This window comes from Balaenoptera borealis, assembly GCF_965194805.1.
Source record: "Balaenoptera borealis genome assembly, chromosome: 1".
NCBI classification, from domain to species: Eukaryota; Metazoa; Chordata; class Mammalia; order Artiodactyla; family Balaenopteridae; genus Balaenoptera; species Balaenoptera borealis.
The window spans coordinates 15,449,741-15,475,118 of NC_138860.1; the positions used below are offsets into that span (position 1 = coordinate 15,449,741).

The following is a 25,378-nucleotide window of genomic DNA, read 5'->3' on the forward strand; positions in this document are numbered from 1 at the left end:
AATTGTGGCTCACGGGCCCAGTTGCTCTGTGGCATGTGGGATCTTCCCAGACCAGGGCTCGAACCCGTGTCCCCTGTATTGGCAGGCGGATTCTCAACCACTGCACCACCAGGGAAGCCCCGATCTGACCCATTTTTAACAGAGAAACTCTGGCTTCTGTGTGGAGAATAAAGTGGAGGGCCAGAGTGCAAGCAGTTGAAAGACTGTGCAACAATCCAGTAAGAACAACAATCATGACTTGGATGGGAATGATTCTAGTGGAGGTGGTAAGAAGGAATCAAACTGGATATATTTTGAAAGTATGATCAGCAGAATTTTTTCCTGACACATGAGATATAAAATGTGAGAGAAAGAGAATTGGCAAGGATGATTCCAAATCTTTTGCCCTGAAGTAGTGGAAAAATAAAGTTGCCCTCACCTGAGATGGGGAAGGCTATGGGAGAAACTGTGTGAGTCAAAGAGAGAGGTCTAAAAACCAGGATTTCAATTTAGGAAAAAATAAGCTTCATTTTGAGGTATAAATTAAGCCTCCAAATGGAGATTTTGGATAGTCTGTTGTATGTAGCATTCTGGAGTTTAGGAAAGAGTCTTATGGGGAGGGTGATGGGTAGATCCCAATTTGGAAGTCAAGTCATTCAGATGGTATTTAGAGCTATGAGACTAGAGGTGACCTTTAAGGGAGTGAGTGTATATAGACTTGGAAACAAAGTCAAGGTGTAAGGCCTGGAACACCAATATTAATAAGTCAAGTAATAAAGAAAGAGGAACTAGGAAATCAAAGTGATAAGTAGCAACTAGAAATTCAAAGGCAAACCAGGAGATGATGCACTCTTAGATGCCAAGTGAAGAAAGTCTATCAAGGAGGAAGGAGTGATCTCAACTCTATTAAATGATGTTGATGGGTCACATAAATTATTGAAATTAACTATTAGATTTATGAAATGAAGGTCAATTAGTTTAACTGTGGTGATGAGCTAAAACCTGATAGTAGTCAGTAGAATTGGAAAAGAGGAATTCAAGACAACTATCACTGACAATACTTTGGGGGAGTTTTGCTTAAAAAGAGGAGCAAGGAAATGCAACAGTGGGCCGGTGGAGGAAATCGGGGTCAAGAAAATGTTTTTAATGGAAGAATAACAACTTATCTTTGAAATGTTCCATTTATACAAGAAGACTTTACAATATAGGAGTAAGTGGGGAAAAGGCTGGGAAAATTTCCTGGATAAGATCGATTGTATGACAGAGGTGGGTAAATATAGCAGTGTGAATCTATAGACGTTCCTTTATGGTTTGTTTTCATTTTCATAGTGAAAGAGGAGGTAATATCAACTTAGAGGATAAGGAGTAAGTTTGAGAAGAGAACAAATTATGTACATAGGTGTCATAGGACAGGGAAACTGCATGGATGAGAGAAATATGGAATGATTTCAGGGCACATATGAGGTTTATGATCATAAACTTAAGGGAGACCAGGCATCCTGACTGGGTACATTTAACCAGTACTGTGGTGTTGCCAAGATAATACTAGAAAGTGAAAAAAAAAAAAAAAAAAGCAGGAGAGTCACGGTGTGTGTAAGATAGTAATTATAATATTTGACCATGAAACTTAAGCTGACTAACAAGGGAATAATACACATCAAGGGAGTGGGGAACAGTGAAAAGTTGTTCAGATCAATTGATGGAAGGTCCCAGAGAGGTTGAAAGATGACCTGATTCAGGGTACCAGACAGTACAAGGTGATAAATACAAGTGTATATCAGACAGGGAAAGGAAATGCAAGAAGTTTATATGCTAGATGAATTGATGAAAAGACTGCTTCTTGACAAAGGGAACTGCTAAGAGGCACTGAAATAAAAAATAAAAATATTGCTCAGTAGAAGTCACATGATCACTAGTAAGTTGAGATCGTCTAACAACGAAAGTTCAGAATCCTCAATAAGTTTCAGGTTTAAATACTGGCAATGAATAGATTTCAGGCAAACCAAAGATAACTGATGTAAAATTGAAAAACAAACAGACGTAAGCTTAGGGCCCACAAAAGACAAAAATCTCCAGGAAAAATGAGAAGGTGTAACTATAAAGTCAATTCTCGAATTCTACTAAAATAATTTTTTGGGCTAAGTAATAGGTACCTTCCTTGGCCAAAATACCTGAGACCAGCAATAGTTAAGAACCAAGAGAGCTGCAGAGTTAAAGTACAGAGTTGGTCAAAGAAAGAAAATGTTATATCAAGTGTTACAATAATAGTTGGACTTTCACTTTGCTTCAGATGTAGAAAGTTGCAAGAGACCATCACTTTGCTATCAAACAACTAAAATAAGCCAGATAAGCTATAAAATCATTTTTAACCCATCAGAAAGTAGAGGACACAGAGAAATCCGAATAAATTAAATTCTAGAAAGTAACAAGCCTTTCATAGGAGAACTGAGACCCACATCTCCTCTCATCCCTAACAGAGAGGTGAGAAGTAGCAGAATCAGTTACAGAGTAAGAAGAAAGCAGCCCCACGTAGGCTGGGATGACAAATCCCAAAGAGCATCAACCACAGAGTCTGAGTCCATCGTGATTCTAGCCTCAAATATCTGAAACCAGTGGTGAACTAAATTATATTAAAACTGAAATAAAGCTCACATCCAGGTCAACTTCAAATCAGTTTGATGCTGTTAGCCTCCCACCATCCTCCTACCCTCCACTAGCACATATACTCTAGAGGCCTGATAGAACCAGCAGTGCTCTTTTCTCTGGAGGTCACTATTATTTACTTCTCTCTCTTCTATTCCCTTATACAAAATGTCTGGTACACAATAAAAACATTTTAAGACACATGAAACAGCAAGAAAATGTGGCCCATCATAAAAAAGGAAATAGTCAATAGACATGGCCCGGATGTTGGAATTATCAAATAGGGATTTGAAAATATCTATGGTAAAAATACTAAAAGATCTAGTGAAAATGGTGACAATACATGTGAAAAGATGGGGAAACAGGAGCAGAGAGATGGATCCTAAAAAAAGGAGCCAAATGGAAATACTGGAAACGAAAAATGTGTTATTAAAAAATGAAGAATTTTCTAGATAAGCTTAACGGCAGCCTAGATACACGAGAGAAAATAATCAGTGACTATCAAGACAAATCAATAGGAAGTATCCAAAGCGAAACACTAAGAATAAAAAAAGAGTAGGGAAAACAAAAACAAGCAAACAAATAAAAATCGTGCTCAAGATCTGTGAGATACTATCTGTGCTCTAACATAAGTGTAATTGAAGTCCCAGAGTAAGAGGAGAAAGAATGTGGAATGAAAAAAAAAAGGAAAAGAAAGAAAAGTTTAAAGAGATAATCATCAGAACTTCCAAAAGTAGTGAAAACATCAACTTATACATCCAAGAATCTGAGCAAACCTCAACCAGGATAAATACTATGAAAACTACATCCAGGCACAACTTAAACTATTAACATAAAAGAGAAAATTTTAAGCAACAAGAGAAAAATGGCATATACCTTACAAAGGAATATTGATATGAATGATGGCTGATTTCTCACCAGAAACAATGAAGGCAAGTAGACAATGAAACAACAATCTTTAAAGTGCTGCAAAAAATTACAATTAGCAATGTAGAATTCTACAGCCAGTGGAAATATCTTTCGAAAGCAAAGACAAATTAAGACATTTTTCATAAAAGCTGAGAGAATTTGTTTCCCACTGACTGAACTCTAAGCAAAGAAAAAGGAAATTCTTCAAGCTAAAAGGAAATAACACCAGGTAGAATTCAGGATTTGCAAGAAACAATGAAGAGTACCAGAGAGGACTAATCTTTGAAGAGAGAAAGAAATTATTTCATGGGACTTTCCTACACAAAATACAACCGTTTTAAACATCTAGTACATCATTGCCCTAAATTGAACATTTTTTTCTCCCTCGCTCCAAGAAAATTTTGATTTTGAGCCAAAAAATTAAATGTAGTCCATGACCATTATTTTTAAATATTTAAATTTCAAAGTCAATAAACTTAATATCTAAATTATTATAACATTAATATTTATAATAGCAAAGTTTCATTGAGTACCAAACACGAACCAAGTATATATTATTCATAAGTTTTATACTTGCTTTGAAAACTTTATCTAAAACACATGTTACATATGAGGAAACAAATGAGGAAATTGGATTGAGACGCTCAATTCTTTGCCAAAGTCATTGGCTTCTAAGAAGCAGAGCCGGATTCAAACCAAAAACTGTCCGACTCTAAATTTCATGCCTTGTTTCTCAGGCACTAATTATTATAACAACAATAATTTCTACGTACAATGAGTTTAATATCCAGTGCAGATTTGTATTTCTTCAACCCATGTTAAAGTTAGAGTATAGTGTACCTCACACTCATGCTTTTCTCATGTAATAACACATCATGAACCTGTTGCCAAGTCTCTACCAACAGACGTTTTATATCTCTTAATGGTACACACTTTTTCATTGTAAATATAAACTATCATCTGTTTAAGCAATTCCCTTTTGAAGTTTTTAACTGGTCCCAATTATTTGCCACTTTAAGTCATTCTACAATGAACATTTTTGTGTACATATTTAGGGCCTTGTTTAATTGTATTCTTGAGATATAGGCCCTGGAAGGAGAATACTTGGATGGTGTAACTTTCACATTTTTACTTTTCATAGCTTGCCAGGTTATCACAAACTCTTTCCAACACTAGCATTCTCTCTTTTTATTCCTTGCCAAACTGAGTACAAAATGATAAGCATTGTTTGAATTTTAAATTCTCATTTTATTAGTCAGATGTTTCAATATTTTTCCTTTAGTGTTTCTGGCCATGGTACCATGCTAATAAAAATCTTTCAATATGCCAGGATTATGGAAACATTTGCCTTTACTGTCCTCTACTACCTCATGATTACACATTTCACATTTAAATTTTAATTCATCTGCAGTTTTTAGTTAATATGGTTGTAAGGTACACATTTAAATTATCTTTTTATTTTTGTACCATAGTGGGCCACTTGTCCTGATAGCATTGCTAGATATCTCTTCTGCAATGCTCTGAAACACCAATTTCATCTTTAATTAAACTGCTCTATACCTTTATATACCTTGTTCCTATACTCTTCTTCCATTCCATTTACCTGTCTTAATCCATCAATTTCTATACGTTTCTATTTCTTGCCTTTTTATCTAATTCCCAAAAAAAAAATTATCTCAGAAAAATTTAGGCATAATCTCAGCTAAACTAAAAGGAAAGCTGACTTTCTATACCTCGCTGAAGTTAGAAATGTTAACCTTTGGGACACTAGTAGAAATAAAAGTAGTATTCCAACTCCAGAAAGAACAAGCAGGTGAATTAAGATACAACACACAGTAGAAAACATGAAGGGAAGGGAAGCTGGCATTAGCTTCAGATGATTATCGTTTTGTTCCCTGTATATTCACTTTCACAGCTACACAACGAACATCCACTGATTTCTTAATGACCAATTACCTTCTTAAGAAAGTGCTACACACTTTTAAATGCATCATGTAGAGATGCCCACATTTAAAAGGAAATTAGAATTCTGTTGATAAATGAATTCAGAAATAGCTCGGGAAAGCTTTGATTCACATGATTTTGTATTTTTAAATCCACAATGTGGAGGGCTATTGTGGTTCATTATCACAGTGACATTAGAGATTGCTTACAATTACATGTCTGTTACCACAACTCCTCTAGGTTTTATGCCCAACTGGAGGCATTGAAATAAACACACAACTGGAAGAAAATATTCTAAAAAGAAACAGATACATATTGGTTGATATGGATGGTCTAAGGTGTTTCTATTTGTATATTTAAAAATCAGTCCAAGCAAATCAGAGTATCACGTTAATATGTACACATTATATGTATACATATCCCATTAGTATGGATACAGGGCTCAGGAAAAAGTATTCATCTGGTCCACTGATTAATTTCCTAGGGGAGGCAAAGACAAGGCTTGCAGCAACAGAAAGTGTGATTGGCAACATATTTTTCTAGAAAGTTATGCTAGTTAGAAATGAGACTCAAAGAAAAGGCTCTCTAGCAGCCAATACTCATGTGAAAAGTTGTTGCTTCCTGGGTACAGAACCAAAGAAACAAATTAAGCCTAACCAGACAAAGTAAGAAAAGCCATCTTGATTTCCTATAGGCCTTCGTTTGATATGCCTGTGTTTGAGGTAGTATCTGTTCCAAAGCAGAGACAGCCAGCCCGGTGCTGCATGAGAGCACCTTTAATTCAGCTCACGGTAATCTCTTGCACAATTACCTCTCCTGAATGAAACCATCTTGGATGCGGACAAAAGTATGGAGGACAGGGACTTAATTTTTTGATTGAAAAAAGGAGCAAGTGAGAGAAAGAAAATGATTTATAATAAGTCCGTGGGAACATTCTGTACCTCTCTCTTTTCTGATTAGAGAGGTGGCGTGGAGCCTGGCTCATTAGGCAGAAGTAATGAGCCAGGCTATCTGCCATCTCTAATTAGAGAAAAGATACAGTAGGTACAACCGTACCTATAAATTGATGGGAAAAAAGATAACAATTATTTTAAAATATTCTTTCCTCCTGTAGTTCTCCGATGCTCAGAACTTAAGGAGAAAAACTGTAATAAAAACTAAGTAACATCGGAAATAAACCCTTTTCCAATGATGTGTTTTCCAAGCAGAAGTTGAATCAATTCTTTTGCAGTTTAAAAACAAATATCATATTCAGTCCACACAGTCCTTTGGAAGCATTAATTCAACATCTAGTATACTGAAATAGAATAGGAGCAAATCATTTCAACCCCACAGTGCAGAGTGGACAAATTTATGGCACTGTCTACTACTGTGAGCAATATTTGGGGCAATAAAACACTTTTAGAAGTGCTAATGGGAGTTAAATATTGAAATAAGGCTCACAAGATGTAATGTGTTATTAGGAATTTCTGCAGGCAGAGTACTTTATAGAATTTTTCAATATACTAATTACTCAAACAAGTTTCTAAATATATTGGTTCCTTAAAATATTACTTCTTCACATAAGTTTAGCTTGATCTAAGAGAATATACAAATTAAAATAATAGAGTCATTTTTCTTTGGATCTCTCAACAATTCTATGGAAAGTAATTGTTATCTCTGCTTCACAATAAGAAAATAGATGTTCAAAGAGGTTAATAATAGTTGACACTTATTAACAGTTACAATATGACAAGCAGTACACACTACACATACACAGTCTCATATAATTCTTATAATATTCCCATGAATCATTTATTAAAACATTATTTAGTAGATTAGAAACCTAAGACTTAAAAGGGATACATATTTTGACCAAAAATACACAACTAAATTGAATTCAACCCAAATTTATTTGACCCCAGAGCCTGGAAATTTAACCACAGTGTTTTAGAATGTTTTTTGAAAATTAAAAATATATACTATTTTCTTTAAACTAGATAACTCAGGTCATAGGGGGAAATTAAAATTTTACATTGTTTCAAAATTATTAATAACAACACCCATAAATATCTATGTGACACCTCCAAAGCCATGACCACTTATTCCTTTATTGCAAACATTTGAAAAGATTTGAGTGCCTACTGTGTATATATGATAGGACTGTATAACTATTAGAATTAAAATTTAGCAAGGTCATTGGACTTAAGGTCAATATAAAAATTGATGGCATTTTTATATAACAGAAAGAAAATTAGAGAATAAAGTTCCAAAACAATTGAAGTAAAATTACATGAACAAAAGGACCAACAGATACACAGGACTAAGTCTTACAAATATGAATGAGACGCTATACAGAAAACTAAAAACATTGCTGGGAGAAAGTAAGGAGTATATGATGTTCATGGATTGGAAGACTTGATATTCTATAGCTGTCTATTCTCGCAAAATTGAGTTAAGGATTTAAATTCCCTCAAAGTTTTGTGAAAATCGAAAAACTCCTAAAATTCATATAATAGCCTAGAAAATCTTGGAAGAAAAAAAGAGTTGGAGAAATTAAATACTTCTAGATATTAAGACTTTTATGAAGCTACAATAATGGAAACCAAATGCTTTAACGATAAGTATGGGCAAACAGATCATTGAAACAAAATGGTGAGCTCAGGAACAAACCCATCTTCACATAACAGATATATAATTTGTGACAAAGTTACCACTGCAAAGTAGTAGAGAAGTGATGAAAATGTTTCTGGGTCAATTAGATATTCAGGTGGGAAAAAAACAAATGGATCTTGACTCCTACTTCATACCATACCCAAATATCAATCCCAGAAAGAACATCAATCTAAATTTGAGAGGTAAAATGATAGCACTTTTAAAATAAAGTGAAAGGGAACATCTTTATGGTGTTTATGGTGTTCTCCTACACTTTATTCTTTCAGGATTTGCAAAGATATTCTAAACAGGACATGAAAAGTATTAAGTTTGAAAGAAAAGTTAGTAAACTGGACTTCACTAAAATTAAGAATATCTGTTGATCAAAGGAAAATGATAGTATACGCCATAACCCAGAAGGTGATATTTGAAGTCCATGCATCTGTCAAAGAACTCATATTCAAAATACTGAAGAGCTCCTGTAAGTAATAAAAAGACAAACTATCCAACTAAAAATTGGCAAAATCTTAAATAGGTATTTCACAAAAGAGCATAGCCATGACCAAGAAGCACATGAAAATGTTCTCAACATCATAAATCATCAGGAAATGTACCATACAGCCACCAGAATGGCAAACAACAATAACATATGACAATACTCAGTGTTGGTAGGACACAGATCGCCGAAATTCTCAAATATCATTGGTTAGAATACCCACTTTGAAAAAGTAAAGAAGTATTTCCTAAAGCTTAAGGAAATAGCAACACACAGTATAGATAAATCTTACAGGCATAGTGCTTAGAAAAGGAATTAGACACAAAAGAATACCTATTGCATGATTTAATTTACATGAGAATTCAAGAATAGGCAACACTAATCTATGCCGATAGAGGTCCTTACTAACACTATTCCTGTTTCCCTTTAGAGTCGGTATTCACTAGGAGTCTTTAATACAAGAAATGTTTGATGATCTCATTCTGGATGAGAATTATATAGGATTAAAATTTTATAAAGCTGTACCCCTTAATATTTATGCATTATGTTACATGCATGCTTTGCCTTTATTAAAAACTTAAAATATTTTTTAATTTCTATAATGCAAAGTTATCAGACTATCTAAAAACTAACGAAAACATGTGTAACATAATATTCTTAGCATTAATGAGCTTTTACAAATAAGAAATTCCAGACTATAAATATAGACACACAACATGTATAAGGAATTAACAAATGAAATGCAAATTATCAAGACATATGTGGAAAGCCAGTCAACCTCACTAATAGCCAAATAATTCTAAGGCAGTGTACAAAAACATTTTTCAATGAGAGGAATGACAAAAGTGAAAAAAAACAAGGATAATTTGTAAGGTCAGTTACTGTTTAAGGAGGCAAATACTTACCTATATTTTAAAATCAGGTTTAAATTTTCACAACCTTTCTGGAGATTATCTGTTGTTATGCTTTAGGGTAATCAATCTCATATGTATTAAAATTAAAAAATGACCATATATTTCAACATATTTAACTTCTATTGATTCATGTTAGGGAAATAATTATAATATTAATAATAGTATTACATATCAATATGATTTAGTATATACAAGGTACCGTATTCATTCATTCCACAAATATGGAGCAACTACCAGGTACCAGATGCTGGAAAATAATAGTGCTTTTTATGACATAGCCTCATTTGATCCTTATAATGGGACTGTAATAGCATCATCATCATGATTTTAAATTGGATGTAACTACAGTTTAGAGACATTAAAAAGTTATTCCAGGTCACATGGCTAGTAAGTAGAGAGATGGGATTTGAAATCAGGGAAACTGACGCCAAAGTAAAAGGTCTTAGGGAACTGCACAGACAATTGTTCAAACACATATATATGTCTATGTGTATATGCATGATAGATATAGACAAGATATATATATAGATATATATATTTAGTGTTTTCTATCAAATAACTGCTAATAATATTGAAATAGTAGAAATAACCTAAATGTTCATCAATATAATCTTGTTTAAAAAGTTTTGGTTACAGCTATACAATTGTGCACAATGCAGCCATTTTAAATGAGAAGGCATATTGACATGTTTCTCATAGCATTTGGAGGGGAAGTATTTATTTTTAGAGGGCTCAGAGATAGCATATGTATGATAATTTCATTTTTGGAAAATTATTATATTTATAACCATATCTCTAGCTATATGTAAAAAATGATGGACGGGTATAACAAAGTTAACTATATCTATCTATGAAGGTCAAAAAAGGAAAATGCTTCCTATTTTATAGAGTTCTGTGTTGTTTGGATTTTCTTATAATGAGCATTTATTATTTAATAATATAAAATAATTCGCATTCCCATTTTAAAGTGTAGACAATTTTATAGACCACTGTAATAGTTATTTCAAGAGAAGTCTAAATACAACTTCTGTTCTTTTCAGGATGTGATGCATATTATCTTCTTAATCTACATGGACCATTTTTAGGGTGGGAAGATATGAACACCATTAATCCAGTTTATTCCACGTTGACTATTATTTTCCAATTTCTGTCTAATACTCTAAGTCCTACTTTAACAATAGCCATACAATAAAATACAAACTTGAAAAAAAAAGAGAAAGAAAATATAGTTTAAGAAGAAATACAGATGGTCAGGAGGCACACGAAAAGATGCTCAACATTGCTGATTATTACAGAAAAGCAAATCAAAACTACAATGAGGTCCCACCTCACACTGGTCAGAATGACCACCATTACAAAGTCTACAAATAACAAATGCTGAAGAGAGTGTGGAGAAAACGGAACCCTCCTACACTGTTGGTGGGAATGGAAGTTGGTGCCACTGTGGAAAACAGTATGGAGGTCCCTCAGAAAACTAAAAATAGAATTACCATATGATCCAACAATCCTGCCCCTGGGCATATATCCAGACAAAACTATAATTCAAAAAGATACATCCACCCCTATGTTCATAGCAGCACTATTCACAACAGCCAAGACATGGAAATAGCCTAGATGTCCATCAACAGATGAATGGATAAAGATGTGGTACATATATACAATGGAATACTACTCAGCCATAAAAAAGAACAAAATAATGCCATTTGCAGCAACATGGATGTAACTAGAGATTATCCTACTAAGTGAAGTAAGTCAGAAAGAGAAAGACAAATACCATATATCACTTATATGTGGAATCTAAAATATGACACCAATGAACTTATCTATGAAATGGAAGCAAAACCACGGACATAGAGAATAGACTGGTGGTTGCCAAGGGGGAGGGGAGTGGGAGAGGGTAGGAGTTGGAGTTTGGGATTAGCAGATGCAAACTTGTATATATAGAATGGATAAACAACAAGGTCCTACTGTATAGCACAGGGAACTATATTCAGTATCCTGTGATAAACCATAATGGAAAAGAATATATAAAAAAAGAATGTATATATATGTGTGTAACTGAGTCACTTTGCTATACAGCAGAAATGAACACAACATTGTAATTCAACCTTACTTCAATAAAAAATAAATTAAAAAAAAGAAAATATAGTTTATTACATAGTGTTCTTACTTTAAAAATAAATGATAGAGACATTCTAATTTTAAAGATTCCCTGATATAGTGGGTTGAATAATGGCTTCCAAAAGATAAGACTACCTGCAACTTGCAACTGTGAGTTTACTTGGAAAAAGGGTCTTTGCTGATGTAATTAAGGATCTTGAGACAAGACAATACTGGATTAGGGTGGGGCCTAAATCTGGTCACAAGTGTCCTGAAAAGCAAAGGGGAAAAGGCCAGGTGAAGATGGAGGCGAAGATTGAAGTTATACAGCTACAAGTCAAGGAACACTAAGTATCGCCAGAAGCCACCAGAAAGAGAGGCATGGAATGAATTCTCCCTCAGAACCTCCAGAAGAAACCAACACTGAATCCTTGATTTCAGACTTCTACCCTCCAGAACCACCAGGGGATGAAATCTGCTTAATTAAGCTGCCACCCAGTTGGTGCTAATGTGTTACAGCAGCCCTAGGAAACAAATACACCTGGGTATTTTAAAATATTATTTTTGACACAATTTTTAAGAAACAGTGTAATTGGATAAAGTAAATAATTTTCTGAAGTCGGACTCTTACCATTTAAGCTCTGTCCTATTTGCATAGTACCAGAGGCAAAATCTGTAATTGAACCACTTAGAGTTCTTGCATCAAAAGCTGTATTATCCTCTTCCAAACCATTGATGAAGAAACTGATTTTTGTCTGATGTACCTGTAAGAAATTATCACCGTTATTATTTTGATTGCATAACCTTTTATTTTATAATAACTACACTTCAGCAGGCTTTCTCAAGTTAATTTCCTACTTCTCCACTTCCTTCAGCTGGAAAGACTGGAATTTTATTTTAATGGCTCAATGATATGTCTTGTGTTTGTATATCTAGATATAAACCTATATGTTATAGTTTTGTGCTGGGGTCATATCTACCAGGGTATTCACAGGTATGCATAACTGTTTGTCCCATATATTTAACAGCTCTGACTGCCATGCTTTATAAGTCTTTTTGGAGACACGTTGTTTCTTTAGCTACTAGTTAAATTTGTTACAGTCATATTTGGAAACAAACAGAAATGAACACAAAAGGCAAAAATATTCAAAACCAGATATACCAAAAATGCATTACATATGGATATAATTCAATTTAGGTTGCTAGTACAAAAGGCTCCTTGTAAACATTTACTTTCTCAGGTGTTGGTATCTAGTCGGTAATTTTCATCTATACTTCTCTAATACAGAATAACGTAAAAAATTGCCAATCATGTTCTAGGCTAATTAATCAGGCAACCTAACAACTCCCTACATCAGGGGTAAACAAACTTTTTCGGTAAACAGCTAGAGAATAAATATTTTTTATTTGTATGCCAAGTGATTTGGTTTTGTGGTCCAAACGGTCCAGGTCACAACTGCTCAACTCTGCTGTAATAGGAAAGCAGCCAGAGACAACATGTATGTGAATGGGCATGGACGTGTTCCAGCAAAACTTTTATAAAAACAGGTAGCCAGCCAGAGTTGTCCCGTGAGCTGTAGTCTGACCACCCCTGGATTACACCATAAAAAGTTATGAACTTTTTGTCTGTGTTGATCCCTGAATAGTCAATTCAATCAAACTTTTATGCAGATTACTTCATTGAGAAATTTAATGCCTTGTAGTTGAAGGTCAGATGCTAACATCTTCATTTCAAAATATCAAATCATAGCATTCAAAATGAAACTCTATTAAAATACCCTTACAAAAATTGACAAAAATAACCATCCTCTGATATATTTAAATCATATGAGTGAACTCCTTTCAAACTGCTTCTCAAAAAAAAAAAAAAAAAAGCACACACACACACCTAGAAATTAACATCATAATTTTCTTGGCAATATCAGTTCTTCAAAAACTTATTCAATATGGCTTTTATCCTCTCTACCCAACCTGCTTTCATTTAAAACCTGCTTTCATGTTCTTTCCTAAACTCACTGACCCTGTGTTGCATTTTACTTAATTATAAAACAAAGTTTTAACATAAAGACCTAAAATCATACACTAGCTCCTCACGGACCTGGATATACACCGCCACCGTGGCTTTTTTTTTTTTTTTGCATCCCATTTTTTACAGCCTGTTACTGTCATTTGGTGTTTGACTGTTATCATTATAAAAGATACAGGCTTTTCTACTTTGTTATTTGTAGCATTATCTCATGTTTTACAACATCTTTGCGCAACATGCAGGCACATGAAATATAACTCGTGAAAAGTTCTCGATGGTATTAATGCATAAAAAAGAATGTGGCTCCATCTCTACTGTCTTTACCCAGCCAAAAGCTGATGAACAGCCAATTTTCCTTTATCACATTAGCACAGCCATGAGGGAAACACATTTGTTCTAGTCAGCTACACTAAAGATACTATTACCAATCTAACATATACATGTTTTATATCAGCAGTATTCTCAGAGCATGAGAGAGCCAACAATATATTAACACTAGCATGACAGTTTATTTAGGAAAAGAAAATTGTCTCTGTAGAGGGACAGAAGTTAGAAATGTATGGCTAAACCTCAGTGTCACTGGTCTAATAAAGGTAATAATTCTTTGGCTTTCTTTATAGCAGGTAACACTCCTGTGACAGTTCTGTCATATCATTCAAATAAAAATGTTGTCTTTTACAAGTTTAAGTGCACCTTTATTTTGAGTCAGATAGAAAGCATGCTTTTGATTTTCTGTATTCACTGTATTATATCTGTAGTCAAGAGTTCAGGACCTTGCTTTCTTTTTTTTTTTCTTTTTATCAACTCATCACATATTTGCTTAGTAGAAGGATTCAGTGTCACTGCAGTGAATTCCAGAAGAATGTTTTCACTTTGCTGGTACTTAAAACATGATTAATCTGCAACCACGTTTTTATAAATAAGACTAAATCCTCTTTGGTGTTCTGTACCATGTTTTATATTCAAGGATCCTCTACACTACTTTGCAATTCAGGTCTGGGGCCCCATCACACGGAAACCGTAACCATGATGGTGGCTCTTTGCAATAGCTCAACCTGATGAGCCCCTTGTCGGTTATTTAGGGGAATAGGAATATATACGACGGAATCTCTCACCTGTGAAAAGAAAGCCTTCTCCTACAGTGCACTTCCCACCTATCTTTTTCTCCACTTCTCTGAGGATTAGAGGGGTTTGTACATGTTTATTGGTGTGGCTTGAAGGAATGAATTGGCAAAACCAATAGCAGCTGTAGAAAAAGCCTTAAACACCTTCATAAGACGTCCAAAAACATTTTGGAAAGAAGATACAAGGGAGCAAGTCATTCTCCAGCCTTCATTCTCCCAGGGTTTCAAATTTTATTCTAGCCATTGTTTGGGGGTCAAACTTGGTGTCCCTGGGATAGGCTGTACTCATTCCTTTGAGCACAAGAGTGTAGTTGACTTAAAAATGTAGAATTCCTAACCATTCTCATGCCTGATTAGAGAGGAGCATAGTTCAAAATTCCAGAAGGTCGCACAATTGCTGAGAAGCTACCAAGGGAAAAAATACAACCAAGTTCACCTTGTAACTGTCAACAATCACCTGTTCCACTGAAATGCCAAACGTCTGTTGCTATGCTACTCCTGTAGGCCACCACCACCAGGAACAACAACAAAGGAAAAGGAAAGCAAAAAACTGCTGATTCAGGTTGGGAAACAAAAAGGCAGAGTACCTATGCTGACTTCCTCATTGGAGAAATAGTTTTATAGTTTTCCTGTTGCCAATATCCTCCTAATTTAAATTTAATTCAATACGGCATTAACCCAGCACCCGCAGTGGCCCTATGAGTTACACCAAGAAAATAAAATCACTGTCCTTTTCCTCAAGGAGCTTGTACGTATGAAACAACAGAGTAATTTTAGCATACTAAATAGTGTCTGAGTCACTACAAATGATGACGGTTGTTTTTTACTTATGTACTGAATCTTCGTGCAGTTAATTCAGTGTTGTCTTTTTTTATGGAGTTGCTTTGAGAAGTTACACCTTAATCCATGAGTGTGTGGTGTATAAACTACTTTTGGACCTTCTCTGTGGGACTTGTCTTCCTAGAACCAACTTATAAGCCTCCCAGGAATATCATTTTCATTAATGTGATAGGTCTCATTTTAAAACAAAATCATTTTATGCCTTTTGAAGAACACCTTTTTCATAGATTTAACACAAAGTGATCTGGCAACAGATCGTGAATTCAAATTCACTCTCAGAAGATGATGATGGATGATACAAATACAAAAAACATTTGAATGCTAAGGATTTCAAACAAAAAAGAAAACCACTGTGATATGAATCTGAAGGGAAAACTTCATGGAGGAAAAAGTGTTTTGGACCTTCTGAAATAGAAATTGCCCTGAAATAGAATTTCCATTTCTAGGATAAAGAAGGATTTGCATAAAAGATTCAACTATTCCATCTATAATTTTTAAGCATAAGGAAGGCAATTTATTCTGAAAACTTCATAAGGTTATTTTAAAATATCACATGTATGTTTCATCCCCTACCTGAAAGCATGTGGAATGCCACTCTGCTTACCATCCCAAACCAAAGGTCTTCTGAGGTTTTCCCTCACTCATTCCATCCACTTTTATTTCTAACTGGTCACCAGTAGCCAACCTCACCTAACTGGTGAGGTTTCTTCACTGTCTGATGATCCCACAATGCTTAATTCCATCTCCATGTTTTATTCAAGCTATTTCCATATGGGAATAACCTTGCTACTGCTTTTCATCTACCTAAATTTTTAATATTTTTCAAAACATGTATCTCAAGTCCTGTATCCTACAACGATCCTTTGTTGACTACTTCAGCATTATAAAAGTGCTCTCATTTATTGAAAAACTAGCATGTCAAGCATTGTTCTAAGTTATATATATATTCATTTTTTTTATCCTTACAACAACCCAAGGCAGGTTTGGCATTATCTGCAAGTAATGAAATGGAATCACAGAGAATTTTTTTTAAAAAAAAGTTACACTCTTCAAAGTCACATAGAAGAATAACTGGTTTCAGAGATTGCACCCAGCGAGCATTTAGATATAACCACCATCTAGTTTATCAGACCCACCCATTGAGTTTCTTGGCTTTAACTCAACACAGTGATGGCTCAGGCTTTGTATCAACACCTCCCATAATAAGAAGAGTAACAGCTCCAATGAGCTATATCATCACTTGCCATTTGCCGGGCTGTGTGCTGAGTGCTTTACTTATAGTATCTCACTGGGTTCTCAGATTGCCCCTCTACCGTGTTATTATCCCCAAAATGAGGACACCTAGGTTTACCTACTCCAGTGTTCTGCTTCTGCAGACTTTGGGAACCCTTTCATCTTTGAACAGCTTTTGCTATTATAAATGATTGAACTGAAAGATATCTCCTTATAACTTCAATTCGTAGGCCCCAGCTCTAATTATTGAGACCAAGTGAAAAAAATCCAATCCCTTTTCCACACGAGAGTCCACACATATCATTTTTCTCCTAAGTCTTCTTCAAGATAAATGTGTTTAGTTTCTGTGGTGTTCTAAATATGACATGGTTCTGGGTCTCTCTCTTCTTAAAATGTGGCTCCAGAAATACTACAATCTCTACGTGTGGTCTCTCACCAAATTGAAATAAGATTATCACCTTAATATAATCCAAAACTGCATGCTAGATTTCATGACATCATACAACTAAAACTGATAAATTAAGTTGAGCTGACTAGTCACTAAGACACTAAGTCTTTTTTTTTTTTTTTTTAACTTACATCACTGTTAAAGCATATCTACTCCATCCTATACATAGGCAGTTAGTTTTTTGGACCAAAGGACAGGAATTTATATTTATCCACGTTATATTTCATCTTGTTAGATTCAGCCCATTGCTCCAGGCTGTCAAAATCTTTTTGGATGCTATGTCTGTCATCCAATGTATTTAACATCCTCCAAGATTTGTGTCATTTGCAAATTTGATGAGCATTCCCTACATGATAGGCAGAAGCTCAATAAATACTAATTGATTGACTGACTAATAGATACTCCAAAAACAAAACCACCAACACAATCTACACTATTCTGCAATTGTAAGCAATAAAGAAAAGGCACCATTTTCTAACGGATAAAATATATCATACAGGGATTCTTCACCTTTGTAAAGTGACCTTATTTACTAACATGGGCTTTTATAGAATCATATAATTATGAATAAATATACCAGTCTATTAAATATTTTCTATGCTATGTTTATACAAACAACATGAAAAAAAGAGTTGAGGTAATTGTTCATGGAAGGTTGGTTTGGTAGAAATTAACCACATGAGTTGCCCACAAGTACTTGCAATGTGCATGCGTTCCCACTACTGGTCTGATTTACTGATAACGTCTTATATCTTATTCTCTTTGTATGAAAGATGGCTACAGGGAAATGACTTCAGACACAGCTATATTCCTCAAGATTTTCTTGCCTGTTTTTGTTTCTGTTTTTCACTTCCCACGAGCTCATACATTTCATTTCAACACTCCTCTCCCTGGCCCCTTCTCCCTTCCTCCCTGTCCCGTTCATCCCCCCACCCCCTCCCCACCAGACCCCTGTCCCCTACATACAGACTTTTGTTTTTTCCTCTCTGAGTAACTCAGACAAGCCCGGCCCTGGAAGTGATCTATGCCTAAGTGTACTACATTTTCACCCTAAGTATGATGCTTTGGATTTACTACTCACCTTTGATATCCATTAAAGTTCTCTCTCCATATACTGCAACCTCCTAAGAACAAGCCTCTAACTTAATTAATCTCTAGAAATTTAACATAGGAATCTAAGTAGTTTTCTTTGTCCTATCTTGAGTAGATGTAAAACTCTCGTGTCCACTTCTTCCGAAACTATTAAATTACTCTCTTCACTTCAAAAAAAAGCTATTAATTTACACAGACACACACATACACACACACACACACACACACACACACACACATATATATATATAACATAGAAAAATCTGCCAATGGTTTTATTTACTATTGATTTCCTAGGGAATGGGAATACAGCCAGCCCATTTTCTGTAGATACTGTCTAGGAACATTTCATGCACAATTTCACATTTGGTATAGAGATGATCACAATTTTCTACACTCTTAATTATCTCAGTGTATCATTGGTTCCTTTTTCTATGTAATCCATATGGAACAGATGACTTTGAAAAGATTATTAAAATTAGTTGTGAAACACCTTAGTAACCTTTTCAGCATTTTATATCCCCAAATCTGGAAGTTGTTTATTTGTTATGCCTACAAATTCCCCTCCTTAAAAAGTCAACTTCTTATTTTGTCTTCCACGTTTAGGAAGAAAATTGTTCATCATACCCCTTCATTTAAAACCATAGTTTTTTTGAAAATGTTTCAGTTGTTTGAATATTCAATGAACACATTATAATATGCTAAGTGTTATGCTACATATAAAGCAAATATAAAACACAGACCTTTTCTTCAAGGAATTTGTATTCTGTAATGGAAACTGGCATATAAAAATATTTTCAGTGCCAGGTGGGAAAATGTAATAAAATAAACATGAATAAAGAGCTTAGGGACAAAGATGAGAAAGAGAAAAATAATCTTAGAAGTCTTCTCCTCTAAATACTTCCCCATTTCTCTCTTTCCCACTGTAGTGGCATTCCCATGAGCTGCCTATACTTGCTTTGCCCAGTTTCTCTTTTCCTATTTCCTAGTCTCAATTAGTAGTTTCTGGTTTTTATTACTTAAAAAAAAAAAAAAAAAATCCTCAATATTCCAGGAAAGTCGCAGGAACAGTACAAGAAGTTTTTTCTGAAACATTAGAGATTAAGGTGCTGACTGATTTACCCATTATCCCCAAATACAGTAATGCATTTGGTACCAAAAAAAAAAAAGATATTCTCGTAAATAATCATAATACAACCATCAAAATCAGGAAATTGACATTGATACATCCTTATCACCTTATCCTCAGACACCATTCAAGTTTTGCCAATAGTTCCCAAAATGTCCTTTGTAGATTACAAACCCAGTCCAGGGTCACATGTTGAATTTAGTTGTCACAACTCTCAGGTCTACTTTGATCTAGAACAGTTCTTCAATCTTTCCTTGACTATCATGATCTTAACACTGTTGAAGACTACAGTCTAGCTACTTTGTAGACTGCCTCTCAATCTGAATTTGTCTGTTTCCTCCTGACTAGATCCAGGTGATTCAGAGATCATCTTATTACATCTTATGTGTTACATAATTTCTAGTTGTTCCATCACTGATGATGTTAACTTTAATCTTTTGGATTAAGATGGTATCTGCCAGGCTTCTTTATGTAAAAAAACAAAATTTCTCTTTGCAATTAATAAGCATTTTGTGAGCAGATACTTTGGGCAGATATCCTGTTCTTTATTAAGCTTTCATTGCCTGCATTTACTTAACTGTATCTGTATGGACTCATGAATCCTTATGTTATTCAGTGGAATATAATAAATGCACTCAATATGTATTTCAGTGCTCAAGTTGTTCCATGTTTAGACAATGAGTGCCCCATACTTCCCTGGCCTGGCCCTGAAATCAACCATTTCTCCAAGGAATTCTGGTTCCTTAAGTGACAAGTGTTATTTAAGAACAAAGATTCAGTGCTGTATACTCATCCTATTACTCCCACGCCCTCCCACTCCCTCTTAGTGGACAGAGGTAGAGAATATGAAGATAGAAAGATAGATTAGATGGATATAGACACCTACACATTGACTTATATAGTATTTCTATGTCTATCTATGTATGTGTGTGTATATATATATATATATATATATTTATGCACACACATACATACATGAAATGGGATTACACTGATAATTTCAATTCTGATCCAATACTCTAAGGTTCATTCTAATTTCTCTTTTCATACGTGTAACTCCCTTCTCTGAAAGGGAGAAACCTGGCTCCCATTATCTTCAATAAACATACTTATTTGATTAATTCTCTTATACATAACCAAAATCCAGTTGCCATGGACAGATACACAGCCCCAAAGAGACCTCTTCATCACACTTAGGTCCTGACACCTGTGCCAGGCTACTCCCTCCATGAAAGCATTCCTCCAGCCACTCAAGCTCGAAACACGTCAACATTTTGATGCCAGCTGCATCACCACAACTCCCCTATCACGGTCACCAATGAGTTCCATGAAGCTAAAAGCAAACAGTAAATTCCTAGTTTCCAACTTACCTGAACCATCAGTGGCATTGACAGAGCTGATCATTCCCCCCTCCTTGAAATACCTTTGTCATTTGACTGCTTGTACATCAGACTCTCATAATATTCCCCTTACCCCTCAGGCTGCTTCTCTCAGTCTCTTTCAATGGATCCTCTTGGACCTGTAAATGTTGAAGTGCCCCAGGATTCAGTTTTTCAATCTCTTCTCCTTTCTGCTTATAAGTAAGTACTCCCTTGATAACATCACCTTGCCTCAATTCTTTAAATACCATCGTTAGGTTGATGACTCCCCAAATGATTATCTCTAACTCAGACTTCTTCTAATCTAGACCCTATACCCATCTTTCTATTCAACAACTCTTCTTGGAAGAGTATTAGATCATTCAAGAACATTTATGCCCCAAACCTGATTCTTCCACAGCCTTCCCCACCTTGGAACATTGCAATTCCCTTCCTCCAGTTGCTCAGCCCAAAATCCTTAGAGTCCTCCCCCACTTCTCTCTTTCCTTCGTGCCTCTCACCCATTCCATCAGCAAATCCAGAGGTCCTCCTTTCAAAATATAGCCAGAATCCACTCACTGCTCACCACCTCTCTCGCTACAACACTAGCCCAAGCCCCCTCTTCCCTAGATTTTTGCAATGGCCTCCTAACTGGTCTCCCAGATTCAATCTGTGTTCCCCTTCAGTATATTCTCAAGACAGAAGCCCAAGGATTCTTGACAAAACAAAAGCAGATTATGTCACTCTTTTGCAAAAGACTGTAAATGGTTTGTTTTTTTTTTTTTTTTTTTTAAATTGAAGTATGGTTGATTTACAATGTTCTGTTAGTTTTCTGGTGTATAGCAAAGTGATTCAGTTAGACATATATATTATATATATATATATATATATTCTTTTTCATATTTTTCCCATTATGGTTTATTACAGGATATTGAATATGGTTCCCTGTGCTACACCGTAGGACCTTGTTCTTTATTCTATATATAGTAGTTTCTATCTACTAATTCCAAACTCCAAATTTATCCCTCCCTCACCTCCTTTCCCCTTTGGTAACCATAAATTTGTTTTCTATGTCTATGAGTCTGTCTCTGTTTTGTAAATAAGTTCATTTGTATCATACTTTAGATTCCATGTATAAGTGATATCATATGGTATTTGTCTTTCTCTTTCTGACTTCCTTCACCTAGTATGGTAATCTCCAGGTCCATCCATGTTGCTGCAAATGGCATTATTTCGGTGTGTAGGTGTGGTCTAACTTCACTGATTTACCGCATGTAAACCAATGGGTTTTTACACTGAGTAAAAGTTCTACAGATTTCTACCCAATCTGTCTCCTTGCTACCTCTGGCTTATCTTTTATTAGTATGCCCCTGTGCTCTCTGATCTAGCTACACTGTCCTCCACAAACATTCCAGGCACCTATTTTCCTCAAAGCCTTTGCATTTTCTATTCCTTCTCCTTGACGTTGCTTCTACAGACACCTGCTGGCTTATTCCCTCATCTCCTTCAGATGTTTCCGTAACTGTCATTTTAGCAAAACCCCTCCTAATACCCTATCTAAAATTGTAGCCCAGTCCCTGCTAACCCCCTTCCCTATCAGACTATTCTCTTTACCCACATCAAACATATTGCATATTTTATTTATTTTTCTGTTTTATTTAGTCTCCTTTTCCTGCCTAAAATCTAAACTCCATAAGAAGAGGTTTGGCTTTGTTTCCTTTACTGTTTTGTTCACTATGGTTCCCTCATTCCCCAGAATGGTAACTAGCAAATATTAGGAACTTATTAAATCTTCATTGAATGAATGAAGTTTCATCTAAACTAAGGATTGAAAGATTAATTAAACTAACTTGAAAGATTAATAGAAATTAGCAAAAGGCAGAAGTGGTAGAAGAAAGGGAATAAGTGAGTTGCGGGAAGGAATACAGAAAACACAAGAAATAAGAAAATGGAAAGAGGATTGTAAGTTATCCCAAGCCTTCCATGTATACTGATCAATCCTCTTTTTAAAATTATTTTCTTTTCAATGTGTTGAATTTAAAGTCATCTTTCTCACTTTTCCCCCAAATCTTTTCCAGATTTTTAAACTTCTTTAAATTATAAAGTTGCATATAACTAGGTCAAATCATGCCTGAAAATGTTGGACGCTGGATTCCTGTTTATACTTTCAGGGAGTAAGACAAAGATGTGAACTCACTCCTGACCCAAAGTCCGAGGGTCATCAAGCAAGCCCTCAAGATGTAGCTGAATATATAGGAAATCATTTCTGTGTTCAATCCAAAAACTCAACTCCATGCCAGTATTCAACTGATAATCTTAAAGATCCTGAGAAGTAATTTGTAAGTTGAAATGGAGTCCTGCCGTATAAATAAAACAGAGGTAAAATGCCTGCTTCTGCTCTGCAGTAGTTATTCCTACTAAAATCATCAACAAAGGTGGAATATTCCATTAAATAATTAATGGATAATTAATTTTACATTCCTAAAATAAATGCATGCTTTTCTACAAGTACCTATCGTCCTGCCATTGTGTGTCCTTTTAATTTTTTTTGTTTTTGTTTTATTTTCCAGCTCTAGGAGTACTGAGCAAAATTTATTGAAAATGTGTCTCATAAACTAAATGAAGAAGAGCCATTTTAGGCCAAAGGAAAAATGTGAATCTCTTTAACCTCCTTTAGAGAACTATATCATGAAATCTGATGTGAATTGCTTTATCTTTGAAGACACTCTAGAATTGAGAATAAGGTCTTCACAGTGACCCTTGTTTAAAGGGGGTGCTCTCTGCCCTAAAGCTGGTGAGACAGTAATGGTCTAAGCAGTTGTTTCTTCAATCAGTAATGGAGAAGCACACACACTTAATTGGGTTCAGACAGAAAAATGACGGCGGCAAATAGGCATTCTTTTAAGGTAAGGATTATATCAGTCCTAAAAACAAAAGTAGCTATTTATGCGTCAAATGTAGAACGCTCAGAAAAGTTTCCTTTCTTTTACCCCTTCACAATGAAAAAACACTAAGATTGTGTCATCAATTTGGGCAAAATAAATGAACGCTTTTATTATCATCTGAAGAACTTCATATTAGCAATTGGATTACCAGATTCAAGTGGCGCTCTTGAAAATAATATTCATTTTGTCTTTTTATAATTCACATTTATACAGTCCAATTCTTACATATTTCTTTCCAAACCATTTTCCCCCAGGTAAGCAGCAGCTGTCAAAAAAAAAAAAAAAAAAAAAACCTCTAAATTTGGTGGTGTATTTGGAATAGTTCATCTCTTTCTGCAAAGCCTGGATTAACCTTCTCTAAAGGCTGACAGGCCCCAGAATCGTGAGACCCAGGATAAATATAACAGGTGGGAGAAATATTTGCGTGTTGATTTAACTTGTTAAAGAGAATAACAATGAGTTTACAACTGCTTCCAATATATTTTTAGAAAGAGCAAATCAAGAATGAAGGTGGCTATTAAAGGGTAAAACAATTGAAAGGTTAGAGGGAGAATTGCTAAGCTTACAATAGATAATATAAAAATCAGCATAATATCCATTGTCTCCCACACCATACTTACTGTTCAGGATACTTCACTAGTGTTTTGTTATCTTCTAATACTTGGACAATGGACGTTTGTAAATTACTGTAACTTTCTATTAAGTATAATTAGGTAGTAGTTTACCTCTACCTTCCACAAATTCACCTTTGAATTATAATGTTTAAATACTCAATTTAGGTTGAGATTTTAGGACTTCTGAGACTTTTTTCTAATACAGGTCGTCAGGATGAAGGGATGTAGGGTTAGCTAAGTCCTTATTGCCACTCAGATCTCACTTATATATTGCCACCTCAGAGAGTCCTTTAATGCACAAGCCAGCCTAAATAATCACTTAATAACTTTCTATCATGTTATCATATTTTAATTAAGTATAACTTTTCTCTCAATATATTTATGATTTAGTTTTTTTTTTCCTTTCTGCATCCATCCCTCATCCATGCATACACACGTGCACGTGCACACACGTGCACTCACAAAATAACATCAGCTCTAATCAGGTCATTGCATTAGTCCCAGCACTAGCACAAAACCCTTCTAATTCAAAAGCATTTCTTTCCGCAACCTTAACATAACTGTTTCTACTCTCTGCGATTTTTCCCCATCCATTCTTTCTGTTTCCATCTCTGAAACTCCTCTTAGGGGGAGCCTGGATCTCCCTGTGGACATGTTTCTGTTCACTCTAGATCAGATCCGAAAACTACAGGGCAAGAGCAGGTAAGCAGCACAACTCATTTTCTTGGTGCAAGGATCCCCTTTCACCCGGGTTGCATCAGCCTGCCTTCTTCTGGCCTAGAGCCCACACTCTACACTCCAAACTGAGGTCAACCGTCTCCACTGCCTGATGCCATTTGATGGGGAAAAGTGGGAGAAGCCGATCCAGACGGTCACTCCGGTGCTGTCTGCCAAGTCCTGTCCCCGGCAGTCGTCCCCACGCATCCTCCTGCCCACAGAGTCTGTCAGCT

At 35.3% G+C, this 25,378-nt stretch overlaps 1 protein-coding gene across 1 annotated transcript in view; it reads right to left on the reverse strand.

The window, feature by feature from the left end:
• Nucleotides 1–25,378, reverse strand: part of USH2A (usherin) — a 783,103-nt gene that overhangs the window by 712,888 nt on the left and 44,837 nt on the right. The window contains exon 3 of the mRNA XM_082362477.1: nt 12,251–12,383. Within this exon, the coding sequence (XP_082218603.1) occupies nt 12,251–12,383 (133 nt within the window). The remainder of the gene's footprint in view (nt 1–12,250; nt 12,384–25,378) is intronic.